The sequence below is a fragment of the Formica exsecta genome, unplaced genomic scaffold (assembly GCF_003651465.1).
Source record: "Formica exsecta isolate Colony F162 unplaced genomic scaffold, ASM365146v1 scaffold365, whole genome shotgun sequence".
Lineage (NCBI taxonomy): Eukaryota > Metazoa > Arthropoda > Insecta > Hymenoptera > Formicidae > Formica > Formica exsecta.
The window spans coordinates 1,768,634-1,788,752 of record NW_021850897.1 but is presented as its reverse complement, the minus strand read 5'-3'; the positions used below and the strand labels follow the sequence as shown (position 1 = coordinate 1,788,752).

General features: G+C 29.0%; 4 protein-coding genes across 5 annotated transcripts; 2 read left to right on the top strand and 2 right to left on the bottom strand.

The window, feature by feature from the left end:
* Positions 1–6: 6 nt before the first annotated feature.
* Positions 7–2,891, top strand: LOC115239142 (cytochrome P450 302a1, mitochondrial-like). Its single transcript, XM_029813498.1, has 8 exons — positions 7–401; positions 635–875; positions 1,013–1,188; positions 1,372–1,576; positions 1,822–1,972; positions 2,088–2,336; positions 2,446–2,670; positions 2,745–2,891. The coding sequence occupies exons 1-8, from the start codon at positions 224–226 to the stop codon at positions 2,856–2,858; spliced, it is 1,539 nt and encodes a 512-aa protein (XP_029669358.1). The 5' UTR covers positions 7–223; the 3' UTR covers positions 2,859–2,891.
* Positions 2,892–2,898: 7 nt separating this feature from the next.
* Positions 2,899–5,002, bottom strand: LOC115239143 (26S proteasome regulatory subunit 7). Its single transcript, XM_029813499.1, has 6 exons — positions 4,765–5,002; positions 4,644–4,681; positions 3,987–4,469; positions 3,748–3,912; positions 3,503–3,669; positions 2,899–3,424 (listed from the first exon to the last, which is right to left on the bottom strand). The coding sequence occupies exons 1-6, from the start codon at positions 4,835–4,837 to the stop codon at positions 3,046–3,048; spliced, it is 1,305 nt and encodes a 434-aa protein (XP_029669359.1). The 5' UTR covers positions 4,838–5,002; the 3' UTR covers positions 2,899–3,045.
* Positions 5,003–5,266: 264 nt separating this feature from the next.
* Positions 5,267–10,273, bottom strand: LOC115239141 (ATP-binding cassette sub-family E member 1). Of its 2 annotated transcripts, none has more exons than XM_029813496.1 (9): positions 10,183–10,273; positions 8,559–8,782; positions 8,058–8,273; positions 7,753–7,960; positions 7,439–7,625; positions 6,951–7,357; positions 6,261–6,573; positions 5,947–6,181; positions 5,267–5,705 (listed from the first exon to the last, which is right to left on the bottom strand). In XM_029813496.1, the coding sequence occupies exons 2-9, from the start codon at positions 8,769–8,771 to the stop codon at positions 5,658–5,660; spliced, it is 1,827 nt and encodes a 608-aa protein (XP_029669356.1). In that variant the 5' UTR covers positions 8,772–8,782; positions 10,183–10,273; the 3' UTR covers positions 5,267–5,657. The 2 variants fall into 2 exon arrangements, with proteins under 2 accessions (XP_029669356.1, XP_029669355.1); XM_029813495.1 differs by having other exon boundaries at positions 10,127–10,268.
* A 3,330-nt stretch (positions 10,274–13,603) lies between these two features.
* On the top strand, positions 13,604–19,502 carry LOC115239197 (venom serine protease-like). Its single transcript, XM_029813577.1, has 8 exons — positions 13,604–13,829; positions 15,647–15,864; positions 16,303–16,512; positions 17,546–17,744; positions 18,430–18,624; positions 18,712–18,863; positions 18,982–19,135; positions 19,220–19,502. Exons 1-8 carry the CDS (start codon positions 13,640–13,642, stop codon positions 19,243–19,245), a joined length of 1,344 nt encoding a protein of 447 aa, XP_029669437.1. The 5' UTR covers positions 13,604–13,639; the 3' UTR covers positions 19,246–19,502.
* The last annotated feature ends 617 nt before the right edge of the window (positions 19,503–20,119 follow it).

The window sequence follows — 20,119 nt, the reverse complement described above, 5'->3', positions numbered from 1 at the left end:
ATTATACGAAAGAAAGGCGGAGAAATAAGGAACGAGAGGTAGAAAATCATTGACCGGTCGAGACTTCAGGTAGTCTGCACACAGATTTTAAAACCTGTTTCTCTCTACTGCATTGTTTACAGCTCTCCTTCAAAAAGTGTAACATTTGGCAATAAAACTATTTACAAAGTATATGTATATATAGGTGCAAAATATATATATTTGATAAACGAATAGAATAGTAATGTATACGCGAGTGAAACAACGTATAGCAAGTGGGGCAATAAAAAAATTATTCGCTCGATCTTGTTCGACTAATCCGAATCATGTTGATAGAAACGAACCGAAACCTTTCGAAGACATTCCAGGACCGAGGTCCTTGCCCGTTATTGGCACGTTGTACAAGTATCTGCCATGCATCGGTAAGAATAGTATTATTATAATGTTGGATTATATACAAATTTTTAAAATTAAATTTGCGATAAAAGCGCGAAACTTACGTTTTCTTTTTTTTTATTTCTACTGAATTAGGAATGAAACTCCCATTCTAGTTCTATCGACTTTTTTTATTTTATATTTTTTTGCATTTAATATATATTCTTATTTTATAATTGTAATAAACTATATAATTTTATTAATTATGTCAATGACGTAGGTGAATACAGTTTCGTCAAATTGGATATGAATGGTTTATTGAAACTAAAGCGATATGGACCTTTAGTGCGAGAAGAAATAGTACCAGGTGAATCAGTGGTTTGGGTATTTCGACCGGAAGATATCGCAGAAATTTTCAAAGCCGAAGCGGGCTTACATCCAAAGAGAAGGTCTCACCTGGCACTTCTTAAGTATAGAACAGACAGGAGTAACATCTACAACAATGGAGGCCTTATATCCACGTAAGAATTTTTTTGTGATTTTTACAAAATTTCGTATTGCATTCCGTTGTAATATAAAAAAGGTCCTTAGCCAGATAAAATCGCTTCGAGTTGCGCTAATAACAGAAAATATACTCTAAATTTAATTTTTTAATTAGAAATGGCACTGAATGGTGGAGACTGCGCCGTGAGTTTCAAAAAGTCCTTAGCAAACCACAAAACGTCATCGATTATCTGGAGGATACCGATCTTGTTGTTCAGGAGTTTGTACGGCTCTGTTCCCGTGAAAAAACCGATGATTTCCTGCCGTTATTCTCGCGTCTTTTCCTTGAATGTAAGATTCTATTAAGATTATTAAGACAAATTATATTATCTCATCCATATTAAATCTACTGATTAGTTTGCTTAAAGTCATTCATGTTAAGATAAGAGCACATACAATACGAAATATGTATAAAAGATAAATTCTGAAATGAATATAAATTTTGTTTATAATTTACTTTATTGATAATGGCAGTGACGTGTCTCGTTGTCTTTGATATAAGGATGCAGAGTTTATCAGAAAAAGAAAGACATGAAAATTCCCGCAGTTCAAGACTTATCAATGCAGCATTTACGACAAATAGTGCAATTTTAAAACTTGACAATGGCCCAATGTTTTGGCGATTTTTTGAAACACCATTGTATAAAAAGTTGCGCAGAGCCCAAAATTACATGGAAGAGTGAGTTAATAGCTAGAAATTAATTACAATAATGTTTGCAACACAAATATATATCGCCGTGATTAATTTTATGTAACATTAATCTCTTCTTTAAAAAAAAAAGACAATAATACAAGTAAAACTGCATAAAAATTTTTACATTACTTACGACGATTATGTTTGTGAAATCAATCTCTATTAAAATCTTATTCACAAATTATACACAATTCTACTGTGGCTTTTAACTGCCTTTTTAAATACTTCAGAGTAGCGCTGGAAATGGTTACTCAGAAAAATAAAGATTCGTCAATTTGTCGAAAACAATCACTTCTCGAACAGTACTTGAAAAATGAGAATTTAGATATCAAAGATGTCGTGGGCATGGCATGTGACATGTTGCTCGCTGGCGTAGATACTGTAAGTTTCTCGAAATTAATTATATGTCTTATATGTAATTATATTAATTAATTTCCTAAATATGATTACCACAGACAATGAAAGTGTAATGAGGAAAATACGATTTTAATTTTAGACAACATATAGCACGGCATACGCTTTATACAATCTTGCAAGAAATAAAGATGCCCAAGAAAAGCTGAGATCGGAAGCTACGGCTTTATTAACAGATCATACTTCTCCAATAACAGCAGATACTTTGAGGAACGCCGTATATACCAAGGCTGTAATAAAGGAAACTTTTCGTATGAATCCTATCTCTGTAGGAATAGGCCGTATTCTGCAAACCGACGTGATCCTTAGCGGATATCACGTTCCCCGAGGAGTAATATTATATTTTGCTTATAAAATTAAATGTTTTATTTAAAAAAAAAGTAGTATATTTAAGAGAGAAATTGCTTGTGTAAAGAGATAATATTTTTTAAATGTTTCAGACAATAGTTGTCACGCAGAATCAAATAATTTGTCGACTTCCCGAATATTTCGACGAACCGAATTCGTTCATACCAGAAAGATGGTTACGCGATGGTAACGATGAAATAAATAAGACGAGAGAAAAATCTGTAAATCCATATATGGTACTGCCCTTTGGTCATGGCCCGCGATCGTGCATCGCGAGACGATTTGCGGAACAAAACTTGCAAGTTCTCTTACTTCGGGTACGTATTTTAAAAGCTATACACTATAAATATATTATAGCGCGTGATCTCATAATTTAATGCATTCTTTATAGATATCTAGAAACTTGCGGTTTACATGGTGTGGAGAACACCTCGGTTCACTTTCATTATTAATAAATATACCTGATAAGCCGATTAAAATAAAATTCGAAGACCTATATGCATAGAAAAGTTAAATTATTGGAATTATAACAACACTCGAAGAACTTCGTATCAGAAAACAACAGTTTATTAGAACGAAATTGTTCTTTTTTTATTTATCCAATGGATTCAGCAATAGAAATAATTATAAGATTTATATCGCCCTAATATTAACTTATCGGCAACGAAAATCTAACGGATCGTAAATACGCTCTAATTGTAAGTCATGTATTTAGGTGTCGCGGAAAATTTGGCATACGACTTGATGACTTTATTGACCGCCTCGAGGAAATCTTTCTCCGTGGCAACTTTGCGCCGTGCTCGAATCGCGAACATGCCAGCTTCAGTGCAAACGGATCGAATTTCAGCACCTGTGCTATTGGGACAGAGACGAGCGAGTAATTCGAATCTAATATCCCTCTCGACGCTCATCGAGCGCGCATGGATCTTGAAGATGTGCGTGCGTCCTTCGAGATCCGGCAGACCAAATTCTATCTTCCTGTCCAGACGACCCGGTCGCATCAGCGCAGGATCCAATGTATCCGGTCTATTCGTCGCCATTAGAACCTTTATGTTGCCGCGTGGATCGAATCTGAAACAATGAAGAAATTTATTTACAAATAGATCACACAACAGTTAAATATAAGATCTTTAGACGAGGATAGTTTACCCATCTAATTGATTGATTAGCTCCAACATAGTACGTTGCACTTCGTTATCGCCGCCGGCACCATCGTCGAAGCGAGCGCCACCGATGGCATCGATTTCATCGAAGAAGATCAAGCAGGCCTTCTTACTTCGCGCCATCTCGAACAGTTCTCTTACCATTCTAGCACCCTGCGAAAAATCAAGTTGTCATGTATCGCAATCCACACATAAAGTTATAATTAAGTTTTTACACGAGATCTGACTTACTTCACCAACGTATTTTTGGACTAATTCTGAACCAATTACACGAATAAAACAAGCATCTGTCCTGTTAGCCACTGCTCTGGCACATAAAGTCTTTCCTGTACCCGGTGGCCCAAACAGCAAAACACCTTTTGGTGGCTCAATACCCAGATTAACAAACTTTTCTGGCTGCAATTAATTTTTATTATTTATTTTTGATACTTTATTAAAAAAAAATTGCTAAAAAAATATGATATACTAACATGTAATAATGGCGTTTCAACAACTTCTCTCAATTTCTCGATTTGCTCCTTGCAGCCACCAACATCACTATAGGTAACATCAGGTTTCTCTTCTACTTGCATCATTGTTACAGTAGGATCAATTTTGGATGGCAGTGGAATATGAATTTGATACTTGTTACGATCCACCCCTACCCTCATGCCTTCCTCTATATCAGTTGGCGCCACAGAATCCGCTAAGTCAACTACAAATTTCGCAAATTGCTTCACGTTTATTATATACTTTGGATCATCGGAATCTGCATTTATAATTTTGGTGCAGCGTGCCACTTGCAGCGGTTGTTCGTTCTGTAATGTTTGTTTATCCGCTGCTAGATCCCAAAGTGCTGGTGGTGCCAGACCAGTATCCGATTCTTTGATGCCAGTCAATTCATTCACACGCTTAATAATAGTTTGTATATCCTCTTCAACAGCTTTAATACTTTTTGTGTATTGTCCCTGGCCCTAATTAATATGAAAATGATATTGCATATTGTAATGTTTATATTTAGAAATTTAAAGGGATATTAAAATTAATTCGAGATATGATATTTTTATATGATTAACGTGTATTCATCTCCAAATACTTATATCTAATCTTAAAATTCTTGTAATAACAATTTAAGAAGTTTGACTCACATAAGTTTTCAACAAAGCAATGTCGCCTTCATCCAATGCTGTAAATTCAGAGGATAGTCTTTAGAAAATAAGATAATAAAATGGATAAGATGACAAAGAGAGTCAGACAGATACAACTCACATTTTATCTCCTTTTCTTCTTTTTCTTCCTCGTTCTTTACTTTTCGCATGTCTTCTCCTAAATGGTCTGGCATCTTTGCGTTGATTAAATCGTCTTATTTATTCAAATTACACGTTTATTATTCGCGAATCTGACACAGGGACTGACAAATCTATCTTCACACAGAGAGGTTATGTTTCCTTTGGATTACAAGTGAAATCAGCGAAATCGACAATGGCAAAAGAAGCCTAAAGAAGAAGCGACCTACGAAACGTGAACGATTGAAATTCTTCTTTCTAATGGACAGACGGTAAATACATCTACATTTATTTTTACAGAGAGATGATAAGTTAAAACACGAAAATTTACCTACAGTTGATTATCTTTAATAGTATCGTCATAATTATTGTTCTAAAAATAGCATTTAAAAAATATTAAAGAATAAAAATGCAAGAAAAAAAAAAAGCATTTATAGTAGATTACATACACGTTACAATGGAAGTGATCTAGCACGTATGATTTATTGTGCGAGATTCCGCTGATTTTTTATTTCCACATCAGATACATGCAAATTATACATATTAACTATTAATAAATATACTTGTACAAAATCAATATTTGCAGTTTTTTTCTAATTTTTATATACATAATCCATTTTATTATTTTGTTGTTACTTATTTTTGTATATTTTTCATTACTTGCAAAGTAAAATAATTCTTTTATTTGTATAAGAGAGTAATATTTCTATTAAATAATACATTCCAGATTATCATAAAACATATATAGCATTAATATTTTATGATATACATTATATGTTTATTTCTGTATGTCATTTAAAAGTATAAAGATTAAAAAACTTCTTTAACAGTTTTTTATATATGCCACCCATTCAACTTGTAGAACACATCATGTATTTATTCTTCCAAGAAGAAATATTGTCCAGCTCTCTTTTGATCTAAATCCTATAAAAGAAAAAAAAGGTTAATATCTTGTTCTTTATCTTTTAAATTAGATATAAGACTCAGAAATATTATATCCACATTTATATTAAAAAATGCATAAATGTGATGCATCTATATGCAATGTCATATATATGCTTTTTTGAATTTATATGTTTATATATATGTAATAAATTTTCCGTAAATATAATTTCGGAGGAATATATAGAAAATTTAGCAAATAATTAGCAAAATTTATACATACCTTCACTGATTGATTTTTATTAATTCTTGGTCTAAAATTGTTGGGATCTCTTCTGAAAGTAATACCCAATAGCTTCAAAAATCTATTCATACCGTTGTATAAAGACTGAGGACTATGGGCAGTAGTTGCAAGAGACGGCGTACCAGAGAATACTATCACACGATCAGCCAAGTACGTAGCCATAATGAAATCGTGCTCTACTACAAATCCTGTTTTCTTTGCGTGCAATATAAATCTAAAATGTAAATGCGATTTTCAGAATATTTATTTACCCATATCGCGCATTTCCATAACCAAAAATATTTATCAAATACCTTTTGATGACTTTTGCAGCAACCAAACGTTGTTCAGAATCTAAATATGCAGATGGTTCATCAATTAGATAAACATCAGCTGGTTTTCCTAGGCAAAGGGCTAGAGCAACTCGTTGCAACTCTCCTCCAGAAAGATTTTGCACTTCTTGATCCATAATATCGTCAATTTTCAAAGGCTTCATTACATCGGTTACAAATTGTGGATGCACATATGCATCTCGGATCTTCTCATGTAATAGTTGTCTAACAACACCTTGAGATTTGGGACTTATCTTTTGTGGTTTATAACTGATATGAAGTTGAGGGATACTTTCTGCAAAGCAATATATATATCGTAATATATTTATCGTTTTATTTTATGTAAAGTATTATATAATTTACATTACAGATCTTTAGCATTTTATAGAAAATGTTTAGTAAAAGTTATTCAAGCATAAAACAGAGAAAAAATATTCGTAAAACAGAGTCGCACAGACTATTTTTTTTTTTTTGCTAGAATACTCTAAAATATTTTAAAAATATATTGTTGAAATTTATTATTTTCCTCACAAAACGCTCTATATATAATTTCATTTTCAACTTTGAAAAGGAGACAAATCTTTTTCTCTAGTCCAATAGAATACCACTTTTTTAATGATTATTTCACCAATAATAAACTACAATCTTGCATACTTATATATTTAAGTTTACCTGATCCATCATCCAGTGCTAAGTTGCCAGCCAACATCCTGATAAATGTTGTTTTACCAGTTCCATTTTCTCCTAACAAAACAAGTATTTCTGAATCAGTAAATTGCCCTTTTTCAACATTTAATTTAAAAGATCCCATTGTTTTTGACATTTCAGGATATTCATAATGATTCATTCGTTTTACTTCTTCTTCAGTTGCACTTTCTGCCACTTTAAATACAAGAGATTCCTCACGGAATCGTAAATTTTCCGTAGGAACAAATCCATCAAGAAAAATGTTTATTCCTTCTCTTACAGAAAAAGGCATAGTAACGACGCCATATGCCCCAGGAACGCCATATAGGCAACATATAAAGTCTGATAAATAGTCCAAAACAGACAAATCATGCTCCACCACTATTATAAACCTGATATATTAAAATAAATATAGTAAATACATTAAAAATATAATAAAAATTAATGAAGTCTTTTACAAAATAAATCTTTACTTGTCTGGATGAATAAGGGATCTAATAGTTTTAGCAGCATTAAGACGTTGTTTGACATCTAGATATGAGGAAGGTTCGTCGAACATGAAGATATCTCCATCTTGGATGCATACCATTGCACAAGCAAATCGTTGAAGCTCACCACCTGAAAGTGCTTCAATACTTCGATCACGTATGTGCAATAAATCTGAAAAAAAAGATATTATATCTTAATAGAAATATAAAATATGTAAAATATTATCAATACTTAAACAGATATTTAGATTATTTTGCTTTTACATGAAAGTGTTATAAGAATTAACATTATTGCTTACCAAGCATTCTGCAAATTTCCATTTGATTTTTGCATTCATCTTTTTTATCTAAAAGCTGTTGCACAGTACCTTTTACAGCTTTAGGAATTTGGTCAACATATTGAGGCTTAATAAGGGCTTTTAAATCATCTTCCAGAATTTTAGTAAAATAATTTTGCAATTCGCTACCTCTAAAGTGACTTAAAATTTCTGTCCAATCTGGTGGATCCTATTCAAATAAAAAAAAATTGTATTATTCATTTTATTATTGAAAATCCCTGCATGCATATGTATGTATTCTACATGAACTTTAAATGGATACATACAGAATATCTTCCCAAGTTCGGTTTTTGCTTGCCAGCTAAAATTTTAAGTGCAGTGGATTTACCAATTCCGTTAGTTCCTACGAGTCCTAGAACTTCGCCAGGACGTGGAATAGGAAGTCTATGCAATTTAAATGAATTTTTCGAATAACGATGAGTTGTTTCCTTCTCTAAATTACTAGGAAGATTAATAATAGATATTGCTTCAAACGGACATTTCTGCAAGAATGTGTCTTTGTTAGTGTCATCATTAAAAATTGTATAATATTTAAATACTGTATAATATTTACAGATAGGCATTGTATATGTGAAAGATATTCGAAGTTACATGTTTTTATTTATATATTTTCTTTAATAGCAACTTAATTCTAAGGATTGTTTGACTAATTAATAAAGAACATTTTAAATATTTTATATCGATTTTATATATTAATTATATTGTAAGCATATTATATGGTATAATTATGACTGTTGATATGGTTATGATTGTGATATAATTATTACCTTGACACAGATACCACACCCAATACATAATTCCTCTGAAATAGCTGCTATTTTACTATTTGGGTTGACTTCTATACAAAGTTTTCCCATTCGTACTACAGGACATGATCTCTTGCATTCTTGTCTACATCTTTTCGGTTTACATTTATCAGAATTCACAATTGCTATACGAGTTAACCGATCTGTCTCTTCCATTGACTTTTTTGGTGGCATGGTGTAGAATACTAATTTAAAAAAGAGAAGAGAACACTTTAAGTATATAATTAAAATAAATTATAAATATAATATATACCATAAAGTAGCTCTAATATATATATTATTTTGTAAAACTATAGTATACTAGTAAAAAGTGTAATATGAGATAATTGTCAAAATCATCTCTAAACTTTTTCATATATTCCAAAGCATAAATCTCGTGCAATTTAATATAAAGTAAATTAAATAGTTAAAATACACACACAATTGTAAGAATATATGATGGATGAGTATAATATATGTATATAATATATACATACTGACTCTCTATATGTATTAAGATACAAAATACATGTGAGATTCAAGATATGGGACAAATAGTTTAAATCCCTTTTACATGTACTTGTATCTTACATAATAGTACTTTACTAGAGTTATAAAATATATATATAGTATAACACACACATTGATACATACATATATATTCTCTCTCTCTTCTCGAATATATACTGGAATATTCTTAAATTACATATACATTATATCTTACTTAATAGAATTTGTTATATATATCTACATATATATTTTTTATATTTCCAAATTATAAGCTATAATTTTTTATACAAATTATATAGTGCAATTTGTAGAATAAGAAGTAAATAAAATTTATGTAACTTTATCACATAAAAAAATTTTTTTTTCTGTTTGCATAGAGAGAGAGAATCTATTATATTTTTATGATTAAAAATATGTTTTATAATTCATATACACAGATAGAAAAACAGCAACCAACAGAATTTTGAATAAAACTTGTATAATGCATTAAAGACATATGATAAATAAAAAAAAATATTAAGAATATATTAATCCTTTGGGATATTCTATTGTTAAAATATGGATAGGATCAAGATGACCCATATGTGATCTTTAAGGGTTAAAAATGTACTATAAATTATAATAAAGCACACAATAAAATTAAAATAAGATATACAACAACAAAGGACCAAATGAATGATAAATACATAAATTAAATAGAGTACTGTAAAACAATTTATGAGAATATCTGTGTTAAAATTAATGCAAGCTGTTAAGATAATACTCCATATTATTAACATTGTATACCTTATATTTTTGATAAAATAAAATAATAACATGCAAATGCATGGAAATTGTTAATTTATAATTGAATTTTAACTATTGTGTGTAAATGTAAAAGATGTTAATGCCATGCGGCTTTAACCTAACATTTTCTAAATGCTGGACCATACTTTATAAAGAAAATGTATCTTGAAAAGAAAGAGAAAATTATTAGAAATAATATAAAATTTATAATGTGTTATAATAAAAACAACATAACATAATATATCGATGCATACCTCTATCACAAACTCTCAAAATCAATAAAGAAAGCGATTCTGCTCTATTTCCTGACCTTTCTAAAGGAATATTTGCTGTTTCCGCGTTCACACGCAAGTGCACGTAATGCGAGATGGAGGAACGAGGAACGAATCTATCTAGGCGGGACTTTTGTGCGCATGCGTGAGTATGTCATCGACCATATGACCGATCCATAGACTTCTATAGGTATATTCTATATAACTATATTGTCAACAGAGAGAAGCCTGAACCACCGGGCACCGGGCTCAGGCCCAGCATTGCGAGATGAAGGAACAAATCTCTCCGGACGGAATTTTCGTGCGCATGCGTGAACTACGTCATCAAATTATTCATTTCCGTATAATGGATTAATAATTAGAAATGAATATATTCCGTTCCCTTGTTTGAAGTAAAATAATTCCAAATCCTCCTAATATTTAATATATTTATTCCTATTCCTAATATTTTCTTTATCGTGCATAGGATCTAACAATAAGACGTTTAAATGCTCGCACAGCAGCGCCTCTGCATACACTTTAGTGGAATTACATAGCCACAATCACATTTTTCAATTCTACTGGTAAAATCTCCGTTTGGTGTGTGTCCATGCTATAGCCATAAATGTGGGGATCAGAAATACGGAAATATAATAAATTTAATAATATATTTTATTAGCTGCGTGTGATGTTTTTTCATTTTAGTATATACTACGCGGACAGCGATATATAAATTATTATTAAAGTATTTTTATAATATATGCGTTCGCACGTGTGTAACAAAAATTTCCTCAATTTTTAAAATAATTTTTAATTTAATATAATAAAGAAAATATCTGTAATCTGTGCAATAAATTGTTATTAGAAGTTGATGTATGCCATATTATTGTCTTTTAATCACAATGCAGATGAAGTCGGAAGTTGACCATATTGTAGGACTGAAAATGAAAAGATGATAGATGTCGGCCGTGATATTTTAAAATTCGTATATTTTATGAAATAATTACATTTAATCATACATTGTTATATTTGCTTCGAACAACGCTACAATTTTTATTATATTGAAATATCCACATATTATGTTATAAAAAAAATTATGTATACCTCTTTTCATTTCTTAACACAAGTAGTTTTTAAAGCAATCACTATACTCACAACAAAGTTCAGTTTGAGCCATTTAATTTGATATGTATATTTGTTGGTCTTATGGTCTATTAATTTATGTAAAAAATATATAATTTTATTTAAAAAATATGTTTAAGTCGAATCGCAAAGACTAACAAAATTTCAAAAAGTTCTTATTAACCATATACATTTTCCTTGAAAAAAATAATATTTTTTTTGATGATATTTCCCTATCATTAAAGGCAATGAAGTTATTTCTTAGTTATTATGATAAAAATTCTATTTTTGTTATAACAATGTAGATAAAAGTAATTTACGAAATAATGTTAACAAAATAAGAGGCAGGCTGGAAGAACAAATAACGGATGTACGTATAATATATTTTAAATTATAATTTATATAAACAATTCATGATTAATCTTAACGAATTAAAGTTCAGGAAAATAATATTTTGACTAAAACAAGCATGTCACGAATTGCATAAAAATAATAATGCAAAATACAATAATGTCACAAACTTTTCTATCTTAGATTGGACTCTCTTTAGTGTAATAAAAGCATAGAGAAGTGTAATACAGTCGATCAAATTATCGTAAAAATTATAAAAGAAATTAATGTTTTGATTATTGGTGCTCATGGATAAGTCCAAATAAGGCATGTCAGCAAAGATCAAAATTTATCATCCACCACAAAGTTTTACCCAGAACTTGCTGGAGGACAATAAAATTGAAGTCAAATAACTGCCTGAAAATTTAATAATGATAAAATAACGAAAAATTAAAGTGCAAATTTAAAATTCAACAAAAACGTGACTGACTAATGGAGAAACTATAACAGACGCAAAATGAAAACCAAATATAAAATAATATAGTACAATAACGTTTCCCAACGAGACTTTAATATTGCGCGAGCGAAAAAGATAAATGGGCCTGAAAACAAATGAAATCAATAAAACGTACGAAACCATAACAGAAAAAAGAAATTAAAGTTATTTACATTACTATTAAGAACAAAAAGTTTCATTAAAAAATAGATTAATAGCTTCAATACAAAAATATTAAAAAGAAACTAATTTGATCTTCATATGATCTTAAAAAATGACCTTAGTTAAAATTTAAGATTATCAACTTTTTTCTCCCTCAAAAATTTATAAATTTTGTCTGAAACATTTTTTTGTACGATATCAAGTTTAGGAAATATATAACTGCTTCCATTAAAATAGGATACCTTGTTACCTGGATATCTATAATGACAGTTATATTTAAAATATGTCTACGTGTATGTCTTTGCATAATTTCTGCCCGCCACATATGTCTTTTATATAAAAAAAATAATAAAAAAAATATAAACTTAAGAAATTGAATTTTATGATAAAAACTTCATGAATTGAATATTTTAATATATAAACTCTATATGAATTAAAATCCATATTTTATAGTTCAATAACAATAGTGCAGTTTTTACTAGAATTGTTGTTACGTATGCCATTTACTTATTTTGTTGATTATTCTGTAATAAAAATAATTTTACGTTACCACACTCAGTATCTATTAGAAATGGTGTTTTAACAGTAAATGTAAAATTTGGTTTTCACAGAGAAATCTTAGATGCATTAAAAATCATGATTCGAGAAGACTGTAATGTTAATATTTACGAATAGAAGAAATGGGCTAATTAAGAACCAAGTGCGATAATTGCGAAGTGCAAACTCTCTTTCTTTAAATATGATTTATTAATTGTCCTACGTCTCGGTCTCTTATTGGGACCATCATCAGCAGCTGTCAAACAATATATAAAATAGTAAAGCGTGGACTATACAAAATTGAAAATTAGCATATAAAAATACATACTTAAATTAAATTAAATCGTGCTTACGCTCCTTTCACACTAATAGATCTACGCGTAAGCTAGATAATAGCCCAAAGAATTAGTGAGAAAAGACTCCCAATTAGCCCGCTTTAATAATGAGCGACGGCTAACATTTTTTAAAGGTTATTCAGAATCATGATCTTGAAAATATATGCCAAGTCAAAGTAATTTAAAGAGGAAACACTGATGTTTTATTAAATTTTTCTATATATACATTCACAAAATTTAATATAGATCAAGTTATTATTATATAAAATAAGGAAAGTTATTATTTAAAGACAGAGTATTATGTCTTTTTATGCTATTTTATTTTTTTCGCATTGTATGTTCATTTGTTTAACGGAAATTGAATTCACCACATTTGTTGCAACATTTTTGTAACATATTAGCATTATAATAGTCGTATATTATAATAATTTAGTAATTTTAGTTATTACGCATATGGAAATAGGAACAAAATAATATATATTTTTATATTTTCGAGGCAATATCAGAAATGAGTATCGGCGCGTTATCATCATTATGCGCAAAATAAAAGGTAAAGTCCGGGGAACAATTGCACTTTCGTACATTTTGTTAGAGAAACATTTGACGCGATACACTTCATACGCTGCAAGCTACTTGTTTGATCATCTACAAAAGTTACTTGTCACAATATACAACTGTGTCCTGACGATGGCACTTTGTAGGAAAATCTATGGAAATATGGAGGGTATGTGAAAATTTGAAATAGTATTAAGTAAGTCGTCTATATGAAGTAATTCAAATGGTTACGAGATATACTACTATTAATTATATAATAACAAATTAAATATAACAAACTTTATTTGTATTACTTAGGGTCTCTCTTTATATAATTCAGAATATTTTTTCTATATTTTATATCTATTTAAATATTTTGCAACAAAAAATAGTAGTATTTTGACCAACCTAATAAGTAAAAATACGATATAAAGCAAGATGCAAATTCTATTATATATTTTATATACTTCTAATTTCTATAGTTGTATTGCTGTATTTTATTTCTATTGTAATAATCAAAGGATAAAGATAAATATGATGTATATATATAAAAGATAATTGTGGGAGGAAATTCTCTTTTACTCTCTCATCTCTTCTTGAAAAGTTAATTATAATAATAGCAATAATAATATATTGTAATTAAATCTTATTGTATATTATCTGCTTTTGTCTTAATGTTTAATATTTCCAATTTTTATTAAAAAATATATTTTTTTTTAAATGTTTTCTATATTGTTATTTAATATTAAGTATACTTATATTTGTCGAAAAATAATTTTTAATGTTACAAAAAACCTGTTTTTTAAATATCATAATGTTACGATCTTGCAAGTTGCAAAATATATTGTAGAGATATTATATAGGAACATGTAATAACTATAATATTTTCTGATAAATATTACAGCAATATTTCAGAAACATTACAAAAAACAATATTCAATAGTCATTATCTAACTCGTATTTACGTTTTAATTTTGAGAACTGTATAAAGTATGCAAAAAAGAGAGCGACTAGTAAGATTAAACGTGTAATAACTATTATATTTCTATCAGTTTAATTTCTAATATAATCCTAATACAAGGAAATTTAGATATTGAACTGATTGTTCAGAAATGGAACAGATAAATGTCCGAATAAATAAAAATCATTCGTCTATTGTTTATTTAAGATCTAAAATAGAGTATAATTTTCATATAAATAAAAATTTGATTTTTATGAATTGAATTATTTAATAATGACAGCAATAGACTCCGGGTAAGAACAATTAAATGGAAAAACTGGCGGATAAAAGCTCAGGCGCGGGTATCGGTGCACGAACTTATTATTATTAAATTCAATTAACTAATGTGCATTTACAAATGTACGTTCGGACCGTTTCTTGGTCCATCTTCAGCATGGGTACAAATATATACAGATTAAATTGAAATTTTAAAACTTGACATTATATTATAAGCTATCGACGATATGCGTATACGCATATACATATGGCGATGGCAATTGGATGCTGTCCACTTAATTATACAGATTTTACATTTCACGCTGGTTTTAGTAAGCCTCCTTTACGATTATTAATTTTAATTTGAGATTTGACTGCAACTGCAAATATTGTGTATGTCAAGTTTTAAAATTCCAATTTGATCTTTATATATTTGTACCCATGCTGAAGATGGACCAAAAAACGGTCTGAAACGTACATTTTTAAATGCACATTAGTTAATTGAATTTAACAATAACAAAGTTTGCACGCTGATACCCGCGCCTAGGCTTTTATCCACCAGTTTTTCCATTTAATTGAATTATTTAAATTTATATTATGTTATTATTGATTTAATTACATTGAGCCAAGTTTTTCTCATATATATGTGTATATATATGTATATATATATATATATATTTCTAATTTCTAATAATAAGACATTTGCGCACGTACACATTTGCATATGTCTTATTATTAGAAATTAAAAATATAGATATAGCATAATTATGAAACAATTGTAATTATTTTAGTCAAAACAGTTTTATTTGGCTTGCTGCTGCCGCTCTCGATGCTAAATGGAATTGAATCTGCCTGCAATTACTTTCAAAAGTTAGAAGCTGGACGAACATATAATGTGGCTAATCCTGGTTTTCCCAATAAGTATAAAGGTGAAAATCATTGCACATGGCAAATGGAAAGTCGTTTTAATGTCAAAATAAATTGCAGTGTTGATATGCCAGCGTCTGTCGTAAGTTTATAGATAAACATTTTGTTCAAGATTTATGCATAAACTTAGCGTTAACTAGGTATTTTCAAGCTTAACACAATTTAATAAGAAAAGATTAAAGAAAACATATATTTATTTTATAGTTTTTTGCAATGTAATATGATTTTGATCTCAAAAATATTTTTATTGATATCACAAATTAACAAAATTTGTAAAGTATACATATAAAATGGTTATTTTACTATATTGTAGTATATATATATATAGCTACGGTATAGGTATATATGATGTTACAAAAATTTTATTTTTTGTTTTAATTTAAAAATATTTTTAAAACTTTTAGCACACTGAAAAGAGATTTGTTATAAAGATTAATATTTTAATAAAATTTTTATTATAAAAAATATTTTATCTATATTTTACTATATTATTTTATGTATTATTATTTTATTTTATAAGAATGATTGTACTGAAGATATTCTTTCTGTGCAAATTGATGGAAAAAGTATGCAAAAATACTGTGGTGTCGGTCCACTCATTCTTGAAGGAAAAAATCCGATTATAAAATTAGATTCATCCTCTTCCTCGAAAGGAGGTAAATTTTCATGCGAGATTCGAGAAGAGGAGCAATCTGATGAAAACAATTGTAAATGTGGTTGGAAGAAAGTAGTAAGTTTAAATACACTTCATAAGATGCGATATATATATTAATTGATTATTAATTATTTATTTATAATTTAACTTTATATAGTTTATAATTAATTACATAAAACTATTTATTAAAAATATTTTAATTTGGTTAGTATTCAAGAGTTATTCATATTGCTTATTTAGAAATAAATATAAAAATAGGCTTGAGGGAAACCTAAATGCTGTAGAAAATGCACTAAAATTTGTAACAAAAATTAGAAAATACATTAAAATTTGTAACAAAAATTACATATTGCGAATCAAACTTTTGATGGAAATTACATATAGCAAGTTAAGTTCGTCATCCAAATTTATAAACATTTTCATCTTCGATTCTTTAATATTTCTTATTTTTCAGACTCTCTTCTGTCGCAAAGCGCAAAGATTATCGATTATGTTTGTTCATATGTATATATGTGTAATAAATAATAGCGTAAATTGGGAAGCTAGTTCCCGTTAGACAATTGCATAGGCTCGTTATGACAATGGTCAAATAGATCGTTACTCACCAAAAAATTTTTTCCAGAACTTATTATGCATTATTTACATGAAACGACATTATAAATCATATCAAAAAAATATAAAATTGCCAGAAAATTCAATAATGATAGCCACGATTGGAATTAATGATTTTAAATTTTAAATTATTCCCTAACTAACCAGTGGAAAAGTTTATGGAGAAGTACATATATACGCAATTAATTAAGATAATACATATACATATATAAAACTTTATGTTTGAACTGACATACAAACAATAAAGTCAAATCAATCATATAAACATAAACAATGAAAGCAGTGAATAAAAAGCAAAACCTATAAGTCATACTAAATCAGTACTAAATGCAATCATTTTAACTTGCTATTAATTTGCGTTGAAAGTTTGACACGTAATATATAATTTTCGTTACAAGTTTTAATATGTGCCTTTTCTACCGCATTAATGCTCCTCAAGTTTACTTTTATATTTTTGATTTTATCGATGGAATCTTTTGATTAATTTGCTTGTTAGACTAGAATAGTAGGCGGTAATGAAACTGGGGTGAATGAATATCCTATGATGTGTGGACTCGTCGATACTACTAATAGATTGATATATTGCGGCTGTACCATAATATCTCACCATTGCGTAGTGACAGCAGCTCATTGTATAGAGGATAGAGATATCGCAAAAATTGGCGTTGTTGTTGGTGAACACGATGTAACTACAGGTAATCATTGAAATAAATATCTAATTAATATTTAAAGTACAGAACATAGGTAAATGTTTATGGCTGCAATAATATCAATATAAATTGTTTAAGTCTTTTTTTTTGTATCTGTGAGTATAATACAAGTTTATTTGAGAGAACTATAATAAAATTAAATATTCGCGGACTGGAGAAAGATAATTAAACACACACATATATAACTATTTTAATATAAATATCATTGATCTATTCTTATACTTTACTGTCTCTATACTAACGATAAGAGCAAGTTTGTCTCTCTCATTCCCTTTATATTTAATATTTTCATTACTTTAATTAACTTTTCGTAAAACATTTATAGACATTAATAGGTATTTCTGTATGTAACACTTTTTTTTTATATCTATTCATAAAACATAATGGTATAATATGGTCGGATAATTTTGGAATATGTAATCTATATATTCATTTTTTATAAAAAAATTTTTTATGCGCGTGCAATGTATTATTTCTTATATTTCATTAAAATATATTGCTTTGTCATAAAGATAATATTTTAGTAAGCTTTAATATTTAATAGCAATATTTAATAGCAGTGTGGAATATTGTTTATACATATACAGGACAAATAAAAATGAAGAGACTAGTACTCATACTTTTAAAATAAGATTTTTGGAGAAACGCAAATTCTTTGTATGTATTGTAGGGAAGGAGACTAACGCAACCAAATTGTTTCGCATAAACAATTGCGAGATACATCCTGAATACGAAAATATTCAAAACGATATAGCTGTGTGTAAGATTGACGGTAACATAGCATATAGTAATGAAGTCGGCCCGGTCTGTTTACCATTTCAACATAAACACAACTCGTTCGTTGGTGACAATGTAACAGCATTGGGTTAGTACTTTTTATTTTATTATTATTACCTCATTATATACATTAAAAACCGTTATTGATTCCGTTCTAATTCCATTTAACTATCAGGTTGGGGTTTATTGGAATTTGGCGGTGCCAAAGCGACTACGCTACAAAAAGTAAATTTAGATGTGATAAGTCGTAAGCAATGCACAGAATATTATTCCGATGTAACTAACGGAAACATGTGTACTTACACTCCGGGAAAGGACACTTGTCAAGTAAAGAAGCACAATTTTTTATTGTTTGATAGTTATTAATGCAAATTTAATGTTATTTAAGAACGGTGATATACAAAGCATCTCAAAATTATATTTTTTTCTGTTTACTTTGCCACAGATGGATAGCGGCGGGCCTGTCTTATGGAGTGATCCTACTACACATAATCTTGTATTAGCTGGTATAACATCTTCCGGTACTGGATGTGGTTCAGATGAACCTGCTATCGATACACGTGTAGGAGCTTACACTGATTGGATACAATCTGTGTGTGGTAAGAGTTGGCAAATAGGCAAATTAGAAATATGAAAATCTCATCACAATAAAAGATAAGATTAATATCACGTTTTTATTTTAGATGAAAAATATTGTAAAATAGAGTAATTTCTCTACATAATTGTTTCATAAGGCTATGGATCTTTGTCACAAGTAAAACGATGCTTTGTAACTTCGTATTATTCCAAAAAGATATGTATAAAATATGTATCTATACTATCTATACTAAATATATATCTATACTATCTATACTAAATATGTATCTATACTAATATCTCAACAATGTTTATATATATTCTCAACAATTATTATATTTTAATTATACATAAACAATATTCAATTATATTTGCTTGCATTTAGAAAATATGACTTTTAATTTAATGATTTATCACTTCTTTGACTATTCATAGTTGAATGCTTTTTGTCCTTCCAACTTATTCTTCATAACCGGAATTTTTTTGCTCGGGAGAAGAAACAATAAAGAGAACACTTTATGAGAGCTAAAGCACAATATCGAAGAACATGCTTTATTCACACGTATCCAAAAAACATAATATTCAAGAATAAGAATTTGAAAGAAAGTGTTCATTGAAATTAAAGTGATACACGCGCGCACGCACGCACATGAATAGACAGATTCATGTGTGTGTGTGTGTGTATGAGTCGTATATACATAAAGTTAAATTGCTAAGCAAGCCGTGTGTGCTATCTTAGAGAGCAGGGCTTGTAATTAAGTACTAAACCTAGATTATATTTGTTCCGGAAATTAATCCAATCAGCACGAAGATATATAAGTTTAAAAGTTTTGAAATGCATCGATTAATTGCTTCCGCGAAGTTCGATCTTAATTCAGAATTTCAGAATCATTTCCGATTTCAAGCTTACCTACTCTTCAAAAATCTACAATGTTAGCCGATCTAAAGTGAATATATGTGTATGACATTTTATTGTTTGGTTTCGATATGTAGATTTAGTGTTGATA